Here is a 20,642-nt window from a genome sequence, read left to right on the forward strand (position 1 = left end):
AATGTGAGAGGAGATGACACCAAAGGACTTTGTTGCCTCCTCGACATTCAAAGTGCAGAGAAAGTGGTCGAGACACTGGAAGGCTCAGCTGGAGGTTGGGAAAGCAGGGCACTGCTGGGTTTGGCTGCCTGGGTTTCATCCAGGTAACGTGGCAACCAAGGAGGATGTCACTGAGCCAGCATCTCACCCAGTCCGTGGCTGGAATGTCACAGCCTGCTCTTTTGGAATAGGTTAAGAGACATCTCAGGAGCTGCTGGCTGGAATTGCCAGTGCTGGTTGCTTCCTGCAGATCCCAGGGGATGGCAGGCTTTGGTGAGGGCAGAACCCTGCTGAGGGAGCAACCTCCATGGAAATGCTTGGCTAAGGAGGACTCTGGAATGCTTTGGGAAATAAATCCATTTTTCTGAGTTCCACGGTGCTTTCCAAGGGGGTTTGTGAACTGAGGAAACACCACCTTATGATGCTGTGGCTGACTTGTCCAATCAACTTTCTAAACATCTTCTTCTCCTCAGTGTTGGGCATATTTGTTAATTTTGCCTTTTCAGCCCCCTCCCTTCCTCGCTCCCGGGGAAGGAGGTGAGTATTCCTATCCTCATTTTATACTTCAGCAAATGCAGGATTTAATAATTTTTTCCTAGTTCCAAAGCAAACTGCTGGAGGAATGAGAGAGGTAACTTTAAGCATCCTGTGCCTCTAACCCCATTAGCAGCTTCCCCGAGGAGCATCAAATCCACAAGTGCACGGATCTGTACTTTGCATATAATTCCCGCTCAGCTCAATGCAGTTTCTGTTTACTCATCTGCAGACTGGAAATAATGATAATGCCAACCTGTCAGGCATTATCTGAAGCTTACAGTTGTATAAAAAAATGCTAATAGTTGAAGGTGAAAGTCTTGCTGACGGAACGTCGCTCCAGGCAGGAACGGGAGCGGAATCCTCGGGGTCGCCGCGTCGGCTCGTTTGCAAGGGCACCTCAAAGGGAGATGAGCCACGTTTTGTGGGGCCTGCTGGCACTGCTGGGCTGCTCCTGTGTTCCTGGGTTTGTAACTGTCCTTGTTTTGTGTTCCCTCCCCAGAGTCCCCCCCGGAGAGGTGCGGGCAGAGGCGCAGCATGCCCAGCGGGATCCCGGACAAGAACCCCACCATGGAACCCGCGGCCACGACGCCCTTCCGGGTCACGGTCAGTGCCACAGGACCTTAATGAGTGTTACAGGACCTTAGAGAGTGCCACAGGACCTTAGAGAGTGCCACAGGACCTTAGAGAGTGTTACAGGATCCCAATGAGTGTCGTGGGGTTTTTCCCCCAGGGAGAGGAACTTCCTCATCCCAAGAAAAGAGCTGCAGTGTTTCACTTGCAGTCCAACTGGTTGATGACTTACTTTTAAGTGACTGGGGTGGTGTTAGATACTCTTAGCAACTGTGACATGTATCTTGGTTGACATTCAGGTCTTGTTGCTCTATCTGGAGCAGCTGTGGGTGAGTTGTTTCCACTTGGGAGACCTTCCTGGAGAGGTTTCCTTGGTGAGTGCCAGTGCAGTGCACTCATAGATGTATTTACTGGCCTGCAGCTGCAGAGTGTCCTCATCCTCCTACAGAGGGAAAACCTCCTGTAGAAAAACCTGCCAGCAGCTCCCAGGACACTGCCAAGCTGTGGTTCCCCAGAGCCTGGGATCCTCTCCCAGCAGGAGCCTAGAGGAGCCATTTGCTATTTGCCATGTCTCTGCTCATTCCTGATTTGCTGTGTGTGAAGAGTGGGAATTGTTTGGGAGTGGAAGGGAGCAGCTCCACTGACAGGACTGACAGTGCTGCCAAAATCCAGCAGGGCACAGGGGGTCTGGCTGCTCCGTGGGAAGGGCACTGCTGTGTCCATTTTACAGGAATAAGGACCCAAGGAATGGGATCTGTTGGTGCTGAGCCCTGGCTCTGTTGCAGCCCAGTTTTGGAGCAGAGTGAGGAGTCTGAGCACAGGACTCCTCTCCCCACTCAGGAGTCTGGGCTGGCTCAGCTTTAGGAGACAGTCCCTGCCATCCTTGGGGACCAGCTCTGGAGTGAGTTAAAAGTCTTTGTTTCTCCTTTAGTTGGAACGTGCACAGTGGGTTTATCACTGATGTGAGTCCTCTCTCTAACTCCTGCAGACTTCTAGAGTGGATCACAGGGATTCTTACCCCAAGGGCTGTGTTATCTTACAAGTAATATCAAATCCAAGGAGTGATTTAATTTAGGAGTACACTGAGCTGACAGATGGAAGCACAGTGGTGGGATCAAAATAAATGTTTAAAAGTGGGCAACAACAATGCAGCTGGGAGTATTTGTGGAGGTTTTTTCCTAATGTATCTTCAGCCTGGACACATCTCTGGTTAATGCGACAGAATCTGGGGCTCTGTAACCAGCTGAAGTCACCACGTGCTTCTGGGTAACATTTAGGGTAACCTCAGGAATAGTAAAAGAGAAATCTGGGTAGGAATTTTAAAAAAATAAGTTGAAGCATAAAATATCCACAGCTGGAGGTGGATGCTCCCAGTAAGAGCCACAGCCAAGGCAATCAGCAGGTCCTGTTTTCAAGAGGAAATCGTGGATAATCAGCTTGCACACAGGTATTTTTATTGAGAGAAGAGGCAAATGGCCTGGCAAGTGGTTTGCTCCAGACAGGTTTTCTCTGCAGGCCACACCTTCTTTAAAGGCTCAGCTGCTGCACAACAAACCCAGGGAGGCAGAACCAGAATTTCAAAGGAAAGACAATGGTGCAATCTAAAAAAAAAAAAATCTGAGCACACCCAGTTCACCTGAGAACATTTGCACTGGTGAATGAGTCACGAGCAGCAGCTTGGACAAGGAGTTGATTTTAGTTCTGTAAATTGTGCCTTCCAACTATCAGAACCCATCTAGCTCAGTAAATGAGTGTCTTTGGACCTTAAACAACATACTACTTGTTGATGAAAATTGCAAAAGATGGGAAAATCTGGATTCTTCACAAGACAGAGGGTTTGGAAGTGTTTTTCCGAGTGTGCTTTTAGTCAGGGGAAATAAAATGCTGTTTATTCCTTTCCAGTGGTGCATATCCTGCTTTTTGGGGTTTTTTTTAGATAAGTTACTCCAGCTTTAAGCAGGTTATAGCCCTTGGGGGTGGAACACACGTGGGATGTGGTTGCTTTGAGCAGCTCTGTCTTTCTGTGTGGGTTAAACAAGGGGAGTCATCACACAGGTGACACATGGCCTTTGTCTTCCCCGAGTTAAAATCCACCATCACCTCATCTCTTTGCTGCTCAGCCCTGGGAATGTCACTGCATTAATATGAATGGTTCATTACTGCAGTTCTTAGGGCTGCCCAGATTCCAGCAGATGTCTGACTTAGGAAATACATTCTCCCTCACCTCCCTTCATTAACCAGAGGAACATTAGCAGTCAGTCCACTCCAGCCACGGGGAACAGTAATTAGTGCCTTAGTTTAGTGGTAATGGGATTATTACTTTGGAGCCTGCTGTTGTAGGTTTGGAGACTGTAAGTTTTTTCATATTTTACAGCTGATTGTTCTTCCCTGACATCTCCATCCTTCTGCTCTTGAGTCTCCAGGGGACTGGGAAGCTCAGGAGCCCTTGGATTCAGCTGTTTTGACAGTGTTGAACTCTTCAGTTGCTTTCTTTCATTTCAGAACTAGGGTGGAAATTCAGGAACATCCCTTGGGAGCTCCCTTCCCATACAGAAGTTTGCCAGGCAAGTTACAGTTAATTGGGCATTGTGGTTTTGGAAAACAGGAGCTCATGGTGGTTTCTTGAATTATAGAATATAACCTTGAAATCAAGTCTTGAGATTCCTGTATCTTAATATGTGACCTGGCTGTTCTTACTCCTTTTACTGGAACAAAATTTTTAATAAAGCTTCTTAAACTTGAAAAAAACCTTCCCTAGCCCCAGTTATGCTGTAAAATGATTATTTCCTCAGTTGACTTCTGGGATCCCAGAGCTCTGTAGGATCTGAGGCAGGCAGTGGATTCCAGACTCTAACCCAAGTGAACATTCCAGGGAAGTCCCTGCTCCTGCTCTGAGGAACAAGGGCAGTGCCCAGGTTTTAGTCTGTGAGTGGAGAACCAGGAGTGTGTTTCTCATCCCATCTGTAGAAACTAGATCTGGTGTATGTAAGTATAAAACTTAAACATAAGCAGGGAAATTCTGGATTTCTTACATCACAAACACTCCTGGAAGATGCTGCCTGTCCTCAGAGCCCTGTGTGCAGGAGGCAGCTTTGGAGTTCAGTGGCCTTGTTGGAATCCTTTGTGCTCATCACCATCCTGCCCCTTGAACAGAGAGACCTAATTAAGGAGTGCTTCAGGAAAAGTCAATATATAAGGACAGGAAAAGAAAGGCAAGGCTTGACTTAGCAGGAGATGTCAGTGAAAATGTTTTCTTAGGCAGGGACCCAGAGTTGTCTCCACTGTCAGTGGACAACTGGCAGCAGCTGCTGATCCCAAGGGCTGGAGACACCAAGGTGACCAAGGGGAAGTGCTGGACCCTCCTCTGTGCCCAAGGGAGGTGGGAAAGCCTTGGGTTGGCTGGAATTTGCCTTTCAAGGAATAGAGAGGAGCTTTGAATCCAAACAGCCTGAGGTGTGACGTGGGCTAAACCCAAAAACTGTGTGGTATTTTATCCAGCACAGGGACCAGGGGATGAGAGAGTCTCTGAGTGCTAATGAAATCCTCTCACTGTGCCCACCTTGCAGGGAAATCACGAGCAGGGGTGGGTTGCTGAGGCTCCCTGAGTGAGGACTCTCTCCCATCCCATCAAGCACTGCCATCTATTGACTCCTTCTGTTAGAGTCAGGTTTATCTGGTTTTCTGGGAAAATATCCCAGGCCAAGCAAAGTCCAAATTGCCAAAGAACTTGTGCAGAAAAGTTGGACCAAGTGATTGGATGAAGAAACCAGAAGGATTCCTTGCTGTTACTCCACCTCACTGGCTGTGCAAGGACCCTCCTTCCAGAGGGAATCAATGTAATGTGTACTCTGAATATTTTTAAAAGATTTGAAAATGCCTCTCTGCCTTTCCCACAGAACTGTGTCTGAGGAAGCACCTGTATCCTGTCTTTTACTAGATAGGATTTAGGATTTCTTGTCTCCAGACCTTTAATCCTCAGTTCTGATATCACCAGGACCATCAAAACCATCTCTGTGCTTCTCATGGTTGAAGCCACATTGGCTACCAAAAAAAAAACCCCTCAAACCAAAACACATTGCAGCTCTAAGCTACACAATCCATGGAATTGTGTGAGTTGGATTGGGAAGGAAACAATTCTCAGAGAAGTTTCAAAGGCCAAGCCCAGTGCTGGACACACACTCTCCAGTGGTTCATTGTCAGCCAAGAGGATGATTTTCCCAGATTTTTCCTCATTTTCCCACATTCCTTTGTCACCTGCTTGGTGTCTGTGGTTCTGCAGTTGGAATAGGATGTCTTGGAGCTGGAGCTCTCCTTCGTGGTCCATCTGTCATTCCTCTGCTTTTCAGGATCTTTAATAATGCAGCACTTATAGTCACAGAGAAATGGGACATTCCTGAGGTGTTGATTCTCCTCCTGCCTGGAACTGGCCTTGTTTTCCTGCAGTTTTCCTGCCTCTTTGGGCTGGCACACAGCTGAATGTGCAGTGATACCTCCTAAGCTACTCTCGTGGCATTCCTCCATCTATCCTGGGTTTAATCCTTGATAAATGAAGTATTAAATACTAATGGCAGTAAATGGAAACTCCTGGAGAGATGAAAGTGAGGAGCCCTTCTGCCATTCCTCTTCACTGAACATAATCCTAAATAATGGGATCCAAGTTCAAGCTGCTGTGGACAAGATATTGAAGGATTTTTTTCCCAAGTTTTTGCCTGTCCATAAGACACACCATATTCCATTTCAATTTTTTTTTTTTCTGAAAGCAGTCACGTAAATTATATTCTAATGATTTGACTTTGGAGAATTTCTCCTCCTGTGTTAGGTGGAGGGTGGAATGGCCCTTCCCTGGGTGTGATCACCCTGCCTTTAATTGAAATGTAATTGTTTACCAAACCATTGCAGCTCGAGGGGAAAATTACTGTCATTTTGCTCTGTGGCTGCACACATTAAAGTGTCCCTTCCACAGGGCCTGGATTGAAGGAGAGCAGGAGCATTATCACCACTGATATATAAACATCAAGCCATTATCATCAAACTGTCAACTGACTCGGGAGAACCAGTGTCAGTGTCAGGAGGAAATATGGAAATGACTTGGAGAATGGATCTCAGTTCAGTCCCCACTTCAGGAGCAGGACGTGCTTGGAAGCTTTGGGTTTGTGAGCATTTTAGGGATTGGAAGAAAAGGAGGTCATTTGGAGTATTTGCAGTTATTTCCAGTCTCACTGGTGCTGTTTAGTGAGAACTGGGAGGGCTGATCTTGCTGTCACATCCTTTTCTGTCAGGTGCACCAGCATTCAGACTTTGTACCTTAAGCATCTTTTTTGGTGCATTTCCAAGCCCTCCACAAAGGGGGTTTGTTCTTCCCACCCTCCTTTCACAGCTGCAAAAACTGAGGGAGGGAAAACTTAACTAACTCTGATTTGATCACGCACCAAAGCCCAGAAATGTGTCCTGAGCTGAAATTCTTCATTTCCAATTCCCAGCCCTGGTGTTAACCACGAGCTGAGCTGCTCCTAATTACTCCTCTGAAATCCTCCTCAGTTTCAAGAGAATTCCATTTTCTCCACCTTGATGCTGTAATGTAAAAATGAGGAAGTGGGTTCCTGGCCTCCCCAGTCCTTGTTCCCAGGGCAGACGTGCCTGGCTCTTCCTTCCTTTCTCTGCCAGCAGCCCATATTGTCAAATTTCTAATTGCTTGTTATTTAAATTAGAACCCTCTGTCTGATTTTTCTAAGTCATCTTATTAACATAAATCTGTGGGTATTTTTGTCCTTCAATTTTTGCTTGTACTTTACGAGACGTGGGATAAATTCTGGTTAAGGCATGAAAGATAAATTCTGTTTTAAAAAAGGAGAATCTTTTCCCCCTACTCACTGCTGCATAGCACAGGGACTGGAAAATGAACCTGAAACTGTAAATATCTGTTTAATTTGTTGAGTCTGACCTTGTATATTGAAATTTTTTTTTAAGTAAGCCCAGAATTTGCAGTTGGGGAGTGCTGGAAGCGAGGAAGGAGATAGGAGGGATTGTCAGATTTCAGCACAGAGCTGCAGTCAAACCACTGTGGATTTATTATGTGCATCAAGCAGGAGACAGGCCTGACAGGATAAAAGACCTGGTGCTCTGACCTGCTTCACTGCAAAGGACTCAGCAAGGCAGGGTATGGATTTTTTTCCCTTTTTGAACCGAGTGTGTTCCAGGGAGGTCTCTCTCTCAGCTGTCTGAAGGACAGTTCTACAGAAAGGAAGAGCACAAGGGCTCATCAACAGCTTAATTCACACTCTGAGGCCACTTTTCTTTCAAGGTATTAGTGATCCTGGTGTAGTTTCTGGGGGGTTTTGGCCTGCTTTTGATTGCTATCAGAGTGCTGTGGTTGGGGCAGCAGAGGGTTCCACAGGGACAGTGGCAGGGTGGGTGAGGAGGGGATGGGACATGACCTGGTGGTGCTTTGTAGGGCAGAATTAACAGGGCTGGGTCAGCTCCCAAGGGTGAGGATCCACACAGAGCAGAGCCCCGTGTTTAGCTCTGGGAGGGAATGCCACGAATCCCTGAATTTCTGTGCCCCAACACCACTGAAAGTGCTCAGGATCAGGGAGAAACTCAGAGTTCTGCTTCCTGTGCAGGGCCTGGGCAGTGGATTAACAGGGAAGCTTGTGCTTCTAGGGAAAATAAAGTCAAATTCTGTGTAGTTCTCAGGTGGGAAAGGGGGAAGCAAACACTTCAGCAAGTTGCCTGGCCCTGCAGTGGGGCCAAATTAGCACAATTCCATTGATTTCCTCCAGCTATTCCAGATGTTTGCACTTTCTCAGCCTCTGGGGACACTGGACTGATTCCTCTGGGGTGTGTGAAACCCAGAGGCTCCAAGAAGGGCTCAGGGTCCCAAGGAGGCCAATGGTAGAAAATCCTTGGGACTGGGGCAGAATCCTTGTGCAGGAAAGAGAGAGGGAGGAGGGAGAAAGCAGCTCCAAGCTCCCTGTCCCTGAGCAACCTTTTGTGGGAGAATCCTGTGTCGTTCCCCTGATTTCCTGACCCTCCTCTCCAGATCCATCCCTCCCCTCCTGGGGAAGCAGTGTTGGAGCCAGATGAGAAATACCACCAGTTCCTGTGTGTTTTCATGGAGAGAGCCCATGGGAGGAATATTTAACATTTAGGCAGTAAGTAGGGCTAATAGGAAATGCTAATTCACTTTTCATTCTTTTGATCAGTGTATATTGAATGATAATTACAGTGATAGTACTTGGCACTTGTGTAGCACCTTTCATCTGGAGCTGTTAAAGTGTTCTGCCAATCTGAATGAATTCAGGCTTGCAGGCACTGTGGGGTTGGAGTTTATCATAATGCCTTAAAATAAATGGGGAAACTAAGGCATGGGATGGTTAAATCACTTTCCCCATCATTCAAAATCCATCTGGTACAGTTGTGCTGCTGGTCATCTTCTTGTAAGGAGCAAAAGCAACTCAAGGCATCATTTAAAATGGTGAGAATTAATTAAAACTGGCCAGCTGAGTGGCCTTTGCTCTTTAAAACATGTTTGTTTGGCATTTTGGTGGTAATTTCACTCAGGTGATATAAACTCGGGTGCTCTGTTGGATTTTTATCTGTTGCAATTGTTTGAGTTCCCCCCCACAAAGACAGAGGAACAACCTCAGACTCTCACTGGATTTTTCAACAACATCCTTGGATCCATATAATTTCTTGAGAGACTTCCATGTCCAAAGGATGATTCAAACAGAAATGCTCATTTCAAAACTGCTGCAAGAAAAAAATGGGTAACATTTCAATCTCTTCCCTGGAAGCCCAAATGCAAACAGCCTGGACTAATTGATAGGCTGACTGGAGCTGACTGGTGTCATTGCTGGGGAGTCAATGAAAGGCAGAAAATAAACAAAACAGAAGCTTCAATTTGTTTAAACCTCCAGGCACTGAAAACTCTCAGGTTGCTGGTAGCACAGAGCAAAGAGGACCATTAAAATATTCAACGTGACAGTGCCCCCTTTATTTGTTTCTGGGTCACGGATAAAGAATTGTCCTGCAGATATGAAAGGTGGGATAATAAACACATTCCATTCTCCCTCTTTCAGTGGCACTGACGTTGTGCTTGCAGAGAACAAGTCAAACAGGGGAAGGTGTTGTCTGAATCTCTTCAGTAGAGCAGGAGTGCCCATTTCATCAGGACCTTCATCTCTGGACTTTGCCCATTTGGGAATTAGGATGGCTTTAGCTCATGGATATTAGGTGTTATCTGAAATAATAAATTCATTGCAGTGGAATTAATAGAAATGTGTGTCATTGCCACAGTTCACCCTGAACAGTTATCAACAGTTAAATTCTTTTCTGAGACGTATTTTTTCTCACTTGGACTAAACACTTCTCCTTAATAGCCAAACTAGGCCATAATTTGGGTCATAATCTCTTGGACTTCCATTGTGGTAGATGGTTCACATGGCACCCGAGTACTTGGATAATAATTAGGGTGCTGTGACAGCAAATCATGTCAGGGGTGCCCCATCCCAGCTGGAAGTGACCTTGTCTGTGTTGTTTGCCTCTGTGGAAGTGTCTGACTTTGAACTTTAACAGACATGGAAGCACCCATGGCCCTTCCTCGGGAGCAGGGCTGCTGAGCTGGATCATTTGGAGGATGTTTGGGAGGTTTCTTCTTCCCCTCCAAATCCCAGCCCGGTGCTGCCTCATGTGAGGCTGTTTCTCCAGGTGGTGACACTGTTGTTCCAAACCAAGTGCAGCTCCTTGGAACAGCAGGTCTGATTCCCTGCTCCCGAGGTGATTCCATGGGCTGGGGAGGCTGCAGTTCAACAACTTCTCCCCGTGGCTCCGGGTGTGAGCACACGAGGTGGCACCACAGCGATTCCGGGAGACTTTTTTCAAACTTTAGTTACCATGGAAACAAGATTCCCTTTCTCCTCCGTGCTGTCACTTCTCCTCAGCGCTGCACTGTGATAAGCAATGGGCTGTGTTTGTCCTCCCCACACCCCCTTTTTCCCAGGGAACAGGGATATTCAGGGAGAATTGGAGAGGGAGCCGGGAAAGCCGCGATGCCTTTCCTGAGCTGCTCAGGTGTTCCCGGGCCTGGCGCTCTGCCAGCAGCTTTCTTGTCTTTATCTCCCTCCATAATTACAGTGGATCATATCTTCCCTGCAACGTTCTTCAAAGCACCAAGGAAATGAGCTCCAGAACTAATCATGTCTTTATTTCCTGAACGGCTCCGTGGATTCCGAGCGCGGTTCTGCGGGAGGGATTCACAGGGCTCAGCACGACCTGCCCTTGTCCCTCCCTTCATTCCTGCCACTTGCCAGATCATATCCATGTAATTCCCAAGGTGTGACAGCCTGACCTGACTGCAGTGAGTGAGCACGTTCACTTTGCTTCACTTGAGCCAACTCAAGGTTACTTTTCCTTGATTTTTTTACATGGAAAAGACAAGAGGTGATGGGGACAAGGTGTTCCTGGAGAGGTGCTAATTAGACACAAGAGGGAAAACTGTCACAGTAAGAACAATCCATCACTGTAACAATCTCCTCAGGGAAGGGGGGGGTTCCCAGTGTTGGACACTCCTGAGGTTCAGCAGGACACGGGGCTGGCCCAGCTTGGCCTGACTCTGCTTTTGCCAGGAAAGGTTGGACCAGCTGGTCCTTGTACCTGCCTGTCAAATGTAGATTGTTTGAAGATTTACAAATAGTAATTCAGGTTTTCCTCTTATTATGGGGTGGAGGAGGATCCCTTCATATACATTCCTAGGAAACAAGACCATGGTCCCACTGGTGTGGCCCTGGCTGGGCCTGAGGGGCAGCACCCTGGTCCTGCCTCCAGCCTTCCTTGATAATCAGCAACTGAGTCAAAAATAGTGAAGGAATAAATGAGTGACACTCAGATCTGCCTGTTAGAATTGAAATTTCCTGCTGGGTGACAAAATTCTGCTTTAAAGATAGTAAATCCAATGCTAATAACGAGGCAAGAAATAATCGCTGCTAAGACCCAAAAATAGGATCTGTCACTTGCAATGTTTGTCTTATTATCTTGAGGGATAAACCAGCAATGAACTTAATTTTTGCCTCCAATTCTCAAAGGATATTCTTTTTGGTTTATATCTTTCAATGTGAGTCTTTTAGGGAACAGAATTGTCACCTGTGCAGCTTCCTGCTCTCTCATCACCTTCTTCACCACCTCAATCCAGAGATCAGATGAGCTTAGGAGGAAAAGGAAAGGAGTAAAGGTGGAAAAAAAATAGCAGGGAGCAGCCCTGCGTTGGTTTTCATTCCTCTCTAAGCTTTCCTACTCAAAAATTCTCTGATCTGTGTGTCCTGAGGGATGGAGAAACTCCTGGAAGTGTCACATGTGTGTTAAATTTATCCTTTCACCATAATTTTCCTCCTTTTTACCAAAGCTTTAAGGAGAAGGTGAATCCAACTGAAATACTCATTTTTCTAAATTCTCAGGTTGGGACAAATGAAGTTCAGTATTTGCACAATGTCTGGGAAGTCAGTGAAGCAGACTGGGAAAAAATGCAGGACTGATGTGTCATCTGAATTCCAGTTGGTATTCCCCAACCTTTGCAAAAGTGAACGTTTTTGTTTGATTGCAGCTGTAATTATTGCTGAATACAAATGTTCCAATTTGAGCTTCAGAATTGTGGGGAAAGTCTTTGGAGCCAAAAGAGCATCTGCCTGAAACATGAGTTTCATATTCGAGTGAGTAACTTTTACTGCAGAATTACACAATGAATCCCTCCATTCCAAAGATAATAATAATTTTTTATTCTAAACACATCATCTACCAACTGCTTTTTAAAATTTATTGGCCTGGCAGCTGGTTTTGTGGAAAATGTGTTACTAAGAGCACACAAGATTTGTCAGTGAAAATGAAGCAGGTTGATGTTGATACCTTGCTGTAGACTTAAAGTTGGCCATCAATATTGTGGAAAATGGGGTTATCTCCTCCAATATTTGCTCTGCTCCAGAGGTTTCAGAAGTGAGGAAGTGAGCAGGAAGATGCCTGATGAGTAGATACAACATGACATCCACGTGCTGCTCCGAGGCCATAAATCAAAGTAGGGAAAGCAGGGATAAAACACCCTCACGAAACACTTTGCTCTGTATCATTGCGAAAGTGGACTTTAAAAGAGCACAGTAATGTAAAGAGATTTATGGAGATGGTTTTCTCATCTCCCCTGTGTGTTTATTGCTCATCCTGGAGAGCCCTGATACCTGTTTTACCAGGAGCAATGTCTTTGGATGGTGGGACTGCTGGCATAGGAATGAGCACTCGAGGAGTAATCCTGGCTTTGCAGCTTATCTGTGCATAGACAGTGTAGCAAATCTCTTGGACAGCTCTGCCTTCAAACTCATTTCCTCTGTGACCTGCCCAAAGCATCTCTTCTGACAGTGTTTCCTCCCTGCTCTCCCACCTCCACCTGCACACCCTGGTTTCCCCTCCTGCATGAAGCCTGGATGTGCCTCTGGAATCTTTTCAAAGGCATCTTCTTCTGTCTGACACTGGGAAAGAAGTGAATCTGCTTTATATAAAAAATAGCTTTTTTTTCCCCCTGAAATAGAATATGAGGTTGGTTTATCCCAGCTGTTCCTGGGCAGGTTTTGTAGCTGGTATAGAGGGTTGAGCACAGTGGTCAGTGACTGGGGCTGCAGTGCTGCCCTGCAGGAACAGTTCCAAGGTGCAGCTCCTGGGCTTTTTTAGCCAGTGGCAAAAGCAACAAAGGATCCTGGCTCAGGATGGCTCTTGCACTGAATCACCTGTCACAGCCAGCAGGACCTTTTGGACAGTTCCACTCCAGGACTTGAAGTCTGAAGAACCTGCAGGTGTTTTCCCTTGGATACCTCCTATAAAGAATCTGATGGAAATGATAGAAACCATCCACCTTTGCAGAGTTTGGTTGTTTTTTGTGCCTCAGTGGGCTCACCAAACATCCAAACAGACATTGCTACCATGTCCTAGAAATTCTTTACCTTATCTTCAGTTAAATCCCAACTCTGTTCTGAAAGCAGGATGCCTGTAATGAATCACAGCTGATATCGAGTGTTTAAGTCATTGTTATGCTACAAAAAGTATTGTTGACGTTTAAATTTATAGGAGCGTGAATAATTTTCTGTCAGCTGGGGATTATCCCTTTTAATTTAAAAAGCACTTGTTCTCTCCAGATCTGAATATTTGCCTGATTGGAATCTGTTGCTCTCCATTGTAAAATCGATCTCCTGTGCCAACAGTGGGAGGGGACTGAACATGGAACCCACCACACTTATTGAAAGGCAAACACTTAAAACTGTATAATGAACAATGGAAGGATTTGTTTTCAAAGTGCTGAGCAATGGTTTAGCTGTGGATCTGCTGGATCTGGAGGAGACTTTGAGGAGGGACAGTTCATCCCCACCAGAAACATCCTGGGCTTCCTTGCGTGACATGATAAAGGCAAATGGAGTCTCAACAACCCTGGCTTGTTGTCAGATGGTTTTGGTGTTCCCCTCTCCTTCCTGGCTGGATGAAACTCAATCTCCAAAGCTTCCATGAAGACCAGCTTGCTTTAACCATTAAGGTGAAATGCCTTATTTTTCTTTTTCATAAATAACAGTACGAATGACTCTCTCCCGGAGGCCACAGGTGTTGGGATGTTCCCTCAGGTTTTCCTTGATGATCTTCACTGTAGCTGGATTCATTCATTTCCTAAAACCTTACTTGGACAGTTGTCTGTCTTTTTCTGTTACTGGATTTTACTTTTTGCAGGAACAAGTCCCAGAATATGGACAAAGTGATGCATTTTGTTTGCTTTCTAAATGGCTGCCAGAATTCCATGAGAAAGCAGCTCCATGTGCAGGGTGACTCCCCTTTTTCATTCAGACACTGCTGGGGTCTGCAGGGACTGTCAGGCACTTTGCTTAGTCCTGAGGTTGTCAGGACACAGTTTTTTCCTGCAGTTACAACCTGCCATGGTTTGACTCCTGTTCAGCAGTGGCAGCTTTGTTCTGGGGACAGAAGATGCTCAGGAACCCAACTTTGAGCCCAGTTCTCCAAGAAAAGAGACAACAGAGGAGGGCAAAGCTCGGAGTCTCTTTCCCTGCATTCCAAGGAGAAGGAGAGGCTTGGGGTGACCACAAGTCTGGTTTCAGGAGCTGGAAAACATCTCCTGCAAGGTGTCACCTGGTCTGTTCCCCTTTGTGAGGCTGGCACTGCCCTGGAGGTGCTCTGCTCCTGGCAGGATTGTCTCCCTAAAGACAAAGGAATTTTGTGTAAGGACAGTTTGTCCTCTGGATTGGGTGAATCCACTGTGCCAGTCAAATAAGGAAACTGTTCCACCCCACTGAAATCCTTCCTCAGGTGCCATCCTTGCCATCCTGGCTGTTCCCAGCCCTGCTGTCCTTGGGTGAATCCCTGGCTTTGTTCCTCAGGGTTCCTTGCATTCTCCCCGTGTCTCTGTTTCTGCATCGTTCATCCCTGATTGCTCAATTACCCTTCTCTGCCTTCCGAAGGAGTATTCATCTGTCTTGTTTGGATATGAAATGTTGACAGTCTGATAATTATGGAGCTGTGAACAAATAATCCGGAGTAGTGTGGGTTTGTTTGAGCAGGAGAACAAAAGAATCCAGGTGATCCCTGAATAACAACAGCCGTTGAACTGTGGTTGTCTTCCAGATTCTCCCTGGCAGTGGCATTCCTTCATTTGGACTTGATTAATGTCCCAGCTGTTCCCTGCCCATGTTCCATGCAAGTCATCAGTGATATCTGGAGAATCCAGACCGAGATTTCCTCAGGTTTCCATGGTTTTCTCATAAGCCCTTGGCTCGCCTGAAGTTTTTCCAGTTCTCTTGGTCAGGGTGAGCTGGCTGAGAGTGAGTGTTCCAGAGGCTGGGAGAGGGATCTTCCCCTGGTAGAAAAGAGCAGAAAAGGAACAGAGGGAAGTTCTGTAAAGAATCATTCAGCTGGGTATCAGGGAAAATGTCCTGAGTGATGCACAGCTCTGAGAGCTGCCAGTCCATGGAATTCTTTCTCCAGGGCAGTGGGAGAAGATCCCATGACTGAGACAGTTTCAACAAGATAGGTAAAATCCTTACAAAAATAGAGCTTGGGCATCAATCCTTTATTGGCCAGAGGTGGGAAAGGGATGAGAAGTGTTGAATGTGTTTGGTGTTGGTCCTTCACTCTGGGATTCGCTGATTTTCACAGGGACGAGATTTGCTGTATCCATAATTAACCCTCAGGGCCTCTCATTTGATGTAATTCCAGCTTTGCTGACCTGGGCAGACCCACACTGTCCCTTTGGTGACCTGGGGGACGTGGGTGCACCTTCATCTGATTTTTCCAGTGGCCTGAGCTGGGTGTTTCCAATGACACTGCAGATTTGATTAATGTCTGGCAGTCCAGGGCAGTGTTGCTAAGCAGCACTTCCAACACGAGCTGCTCCTCACATTCCGGGGCTGCTTTATGGCCTGGCACCCAGACAGGCCCTCTCGTGATCCCAAGTGCTCTGTCTCCATGTTTATCCTTTAACTCAGATCACAGGTCTGACCACAGTGTGTGGAGTGGCAGGACTGGAGTTTCCATTGCCAGTTATCACTGGACACTCAGTGGTTTTGCAGCTGGTTTGTCATTCTTTTGGGTTTTATCCTAATTCAGCTGGTTTGTCATTCTTTTGGGTTTTATCCTAATTCCAAGACACTTACATATAGAGGGGATTTCCTTATCCCTACAGAATAATGTTTTAGGGAAACATCAGTCAGAGCAAGTGGTGATTCCTTGCTTTTACAGATGCCAGGAGAGGTTTAGATTAGATAATAGGAAAATTTTCACATGGAAAGGATTGGCAAGCATTGGAATGGGGAAGTGGTAGAGTCAACATCCCTGGAAGTGTTAAAAAAATGTGTGGATGTGGCACTTGAGGACAAGGTTTAGTGGTGAACATGATGGTGGGGCTGGGTTGATGGTTGGACTTGATCTTAAAGGTCTTTTCCAGCTTTAACAATTCCATGATTCTGTGATCTGCATCTATCCCTGGGGGCTCACAGGGTGACTGGGAATGATCCTGAGATTCATCAAGTAAAATGGAGAAGCTGAGGGATTTTTCACCCACTTGAACAAAGTCACAGGTTCAGCCTCCCCTAAACAGAGGGAGGATTCATGTCCATCTCTGGGTGCATTTCTAGGGCCAGAGATAACAAGCTGGTGTGGTTTTCCTTTGAAGTTCACATCTCTCCTGCTCCTCAGACTTTTGGAGGCTGTTGCTCTCCTTTGCCCTTCCCCTGGGATTCCCTGGGTGGGTCTGATTGACCAGAGCAAACTGGGCTTTGTCGTGGAAACAGAATTTGGCTTTGTTGATTGGTAAACTCACGAGAATATAATTGCCTGAGGTTAACTCTGCAGAATTCCCTGAAGTTTGGGGATGTCTTCACCTTCAGTGCTGACACTCTCCTGCCTACCATGTGCCCAAATTCAAAACAGACCCTGTGCAGGCAACATATCCTAGAAATGCACATTTTGGGGAAGGGAATTCCAGAGGGGCCATTGGCTCAGTCAGCTCCTGAACAGAGCCCTTCATCAGCCCTGGCAGGAGCAGAACTGCAGGGCAGGAGAGCAACTGATAACTCCAAAGTCCAAATCAGCAGAGCTGACAGAAATGAATGGTATCTGAAGTGTCTGAGAGGCTGCAGACACTTCCAGCCCCTGCCTCTTACACTGAACAGATAAAAATATTTGATCCATAGAGGTCAAAGCTGTACAGAAATTCCCTTCCTTCCCTGATTCAGAGCCAGGAGACCACTCAGGGTGTTCCTCCTGTTCTTGGGCTCCTTCCTAAATTCCCCCTCAGTGTTTTGGTGGTCTGGGCATTCCTGGTGTAGCTTCCTGCAGTTGTGTTCTCTAAAGGGAACAGTAGAAATGTGCACTCAGGTGTCTTTACCTGGTAACAAACAGTATCAGATGCTGCCCAAAACAGTTTCTCTTTTATTTTGAAAGCTAAGACTAACACTGGTGATTGTAGAAATGGGTAAACTCCCTTTTTTGGTACATTTATGGCTGTAATAGGATGCTTAGTGTTGGCACAGCTCTGCTTGGTTCACAAATGAAAGTACTAATTATCCATTCAGTGGAGCCTCAATAAAAGGGTATTTCCACACACTGTGCAAGAGCAGAAAAAAAAACCCCAAACCTAATTTCAGAATTAAATTAAGTTTAATATAAAAAAAATAATTAAGATTCTAAAGCTCAGAATAAGGACACGTCTGGTGGAAGGGATTTACTCCCAATTTCATACCTATGAGTTTATCCCTGATACACCAGAAGACATGGACACCCAGTATGAAAAGCTGCATTACACATTTGTGCTCCCAGCAAGTACTTATTTATGGCAGTTCCCTCATTATGAGTGGTGAAAAAAAATTTCTGATGTCCTCTCATGTCCTCTGGAGTTGAGCTTTGCTTGATCTAAAACAAAAAGATGTGGAGGAACTATAAAAATAACCCCATCTGTTCACTGGTTCTTGTGATCTGTCTTTGTGGTGGTGATTCTGTGTGGGTTTGGGATGAGAGCAGAAGGCAGGATCGTGTCTCTGTTCCAGTCAGACCAGTGCTCTCCCAGTGCCCAGCTCAGACCCTCACACTTCACCCCCCGGGTGCTTGCCCAGCCCCCCTCCCCGTTTTCCTGGCTTGGAAAACACAGAGAGCTGCCAGGACTCTTCCAAAGAAAGCTGCTGGTGATGCACCCAGCTTGATTTATTGATATATCATTTTTAAAATTCCATCTCCATTGTGTTTCCATGGTGCTGAATTTTTACCTTTATAACTTTATCATGTGGGTTCACCGCGAGTGAACATTATTGGTGTGGGAGTCAGTTCCAGACACGAGATTTGCATCATTGCTTTCTGTTTAATAAAACAGGAGCTCAGGATTTTGCTGTCATTAACACCCTGCTCAGTTTTGCCCCCCTCCCTTTTTCTCTCTTCTCTCCAGTTTTTTTTTCTTGCTGCCCCAGGGTGTGTGGAATCACACAGTCCCTGCGTCTCAAAGGCATATGGTGCTGATGGGTTTGCACATATGCTTTAAAAAGTATTATAATATTAAAAATATTCAAACATTAAAATATAAGATTATTTCCAGGTCCTAGGGTAATTGGAAATGCCAAATTTGATAAGGAAGAGGAATTAAAACGAGAGTTGCACCTTCCTGCACCTACAGTGAGATGGTGGTGTCGGGTGCTGGGTTTGTCAAATGTGTAAGAAAAGAGCCCAAATCACAACAGCCTTAATTGTGCTGTTTTGAATTGTGTCGTCCTGTTTGAGCTGGAGTTGCCGTGGTTGTGATTAAGCCGTTCCTCAAAGGATTTGTTTTGTTTCCTCCTGCCTTCATTCTTTGTGTCTTATTATAACTTCAGTCAGCTCTTGTGATTAGAGCGATTGTACTCCGGGCTTGAAGATGTCAGAGGCAGAACAGCAGAAACAAAGCGAGAAAAGCAAGGCCCTTAAAAGGTGAAATCACTGCTCAGTGCAAGCTCTGGGTGCTGCCAGGGGACCTGTGGCTGCCCCATCCCTGGAATCCAAGGCCAGGTTGAACAGGGTTTGGAGCATCCTGTCCCTGCCCATGGCAGGGGGTGGCACTAAATGAACTTTAAGGTCCCTTCCAACCCAAACCAGTCTGTGAATTCCATGATTCCTGCTTTTTTCTCACCAGGCTTGATGAGCTGTGTGTGCCACACTCCTCTGGGGGCTCTCATGGGGCCACACTCCTGACCACAGTGGTCGTCTCTAAAGACCCTAAAATATCTCCATCCATAAAGATGAATTTATGTGGCTTGTGCCCCTGTAATATTTCAAAGGCTATTTTGTGATTTACTATATCTGAAGGGATTTGGGGCTCTGCAGGTTTCTATTTATTATCATTTCATACAGACTATTAACTTCTGAATGAAACCTTTCTCAGTTAGTAGCTTAATCTTTGCTAAGATATTTTTACGGGTGGTAAATGCTGCCCACACATAGGAAGACACAATCCTGCCCTAAACAGCTCTCAATAGAAACTTAAAAGTGTATCAAGAACATGTAATACAAAGGGCAATGCTTTAATTACCAGAACTCCCAAGAATGCAGCTGGGCTAGAGGAGGAGGCAATGCTCAGAGGCTGGGATTAGCCTTGTTTGTCTGGAGATCAGAATCAAATGTTGTTTAAAGTCCTACATGGAGAAGAAATGGATGATGTCCTTATGATCTCACCAGGAAAGCTCGGCGGTCACACCCCGGGTCGGATTCTCTCTCTCTTGTATTTCCACAGATTAATTCCTCTCTCTTTTTTCCTTACTCCATCTGAAAATTACAGAAGGTAGTAATTCACACATTAGACTTTCTGATCTCTGGTGTGCACTGTGGAGGTGCAAAGTATTGCTACAGCAGCATAATTTATCAGCATTAAAATTTCTGACATCTCATTCTCCCAAGGAAGATGGCAATGAAAATGGAAAATGGCTCAGTGTGTTCTCCTTCTGGTGGCAATGAATGTAAAAACAATGGGAAACAGAAGGAAAGTAATGTCTTACTGCAACCCTAAATTCTAATTTCCAAATCCTGCCTGAACCATGTAACAGTTGTCGAGATGTGAAGCACAGGATGGAGGAAGGAGGCTGTCAGCATTTGCTGCAGAAAGCATTTGGGTTTGTCCTTAGCAGTTCCCTGTCCACAGCTCAGAGCTATTCCTGGACTGAAGAAGTGGCTTGATTACATGAGGACATATTTGTGGGTGGGGTGGCAACAATTAAGGGAGATCAGTCTCTCACTTCTGGGCCAAAACCTGCTCACCGGTGGCATTCAGGGAAATATCGCATGACCGGCCAGTTGTGTGGGTTTGATTTTTCCTTCACAGCAAATATTGGCTGGTGTCCACAGCAGAGGGCCTGACCCAGCCAGAGGAACAAGAGCATGAAGGGTTGATATGATGAGTATGAGGCTGATAGCACGTTGATATGATGAGTATGAGGCTGATAGCACGTTGATATGATGAGTATGAGGCTGATACCACATTGATACGATGAGTAGGAGGCTGGCTGGGGTCTGAGCACTGAGGGAAATATCTTAACAATGCTCTAGATAATGCAAATCCTCAAGTTGGCTGTTTCACAGTCGTGCTCCTCTGTACTATAAAAACCCTCTGAAGGTATTTCTCATGGCCAGAACGCTTTTGAAAAGGCCTTTGTTGGCTCAGGCGTTGGCTTTGTGCGAGATGACAAAATGTACAACCCAATGAGCTGTGTTAGACACCTTGTGCTGTTCCAGTCATGCAAACAGGCTCCCAGAGAAACATTCAGTGCCCATGAATGCCTGTTACATACCTGGCTTGTAAGTAAAGTGGCACTTAATAAATGTGAGACACCTTTGGCTATCAAGGTGCTTCAGATTCTTGGTGCACTTACAAACAGGAAAGTCACTTCCACAACGAGAGCTGCACAGAGCTCCGGGGAGATTGTCCGACTTGAGAAAGACATAATGGGAGCCATGAATAT

The 20,642-nt window shown here is 45.9% G+C and overlaps 1 protein-coding gene across 6 annotated transcripts in view; it reads left to right on the forward strand.

Moving 5' to 3' along the window:
- Positions 1-20,642, forward strand: part of DAB2IP (DAB2 interacting protein) — a 174,805-nt gene that overhangs the window by 49,592 nt on the left and 104,571 nt on the right. For all 6 annotated transcript variants that reach the window (XM_027687904.1, XM_027687901.1, XM_027687898.1 and 3 more), the window contains exon 2: positions 1,076-1,179. In XM_027687904.1, coding sequence (XP_027543705.1) covers positions 1,076-1,179 — 104 coding nt within the window. The remainder of the gene's footprint in view (positions 1-1,075; positions 1,180-20,642) is intronic.

Source organism: Neopelma chrysocephalum, unplaced genomic scaffold (genome assembly GCF_003984885.1).
Source record: "Neopelma chrysocephalum unplaced genomic scaffold, ASM398488v2 Primary Assembly neopelma1_74, whole genome shotgun sequence".
Lineage (NCBI taxonomy): Eukaryota > Metazoa > Chordata > Aves > Passeriformes > Pipridae > Neopelma > Neopelma chrysocephalum.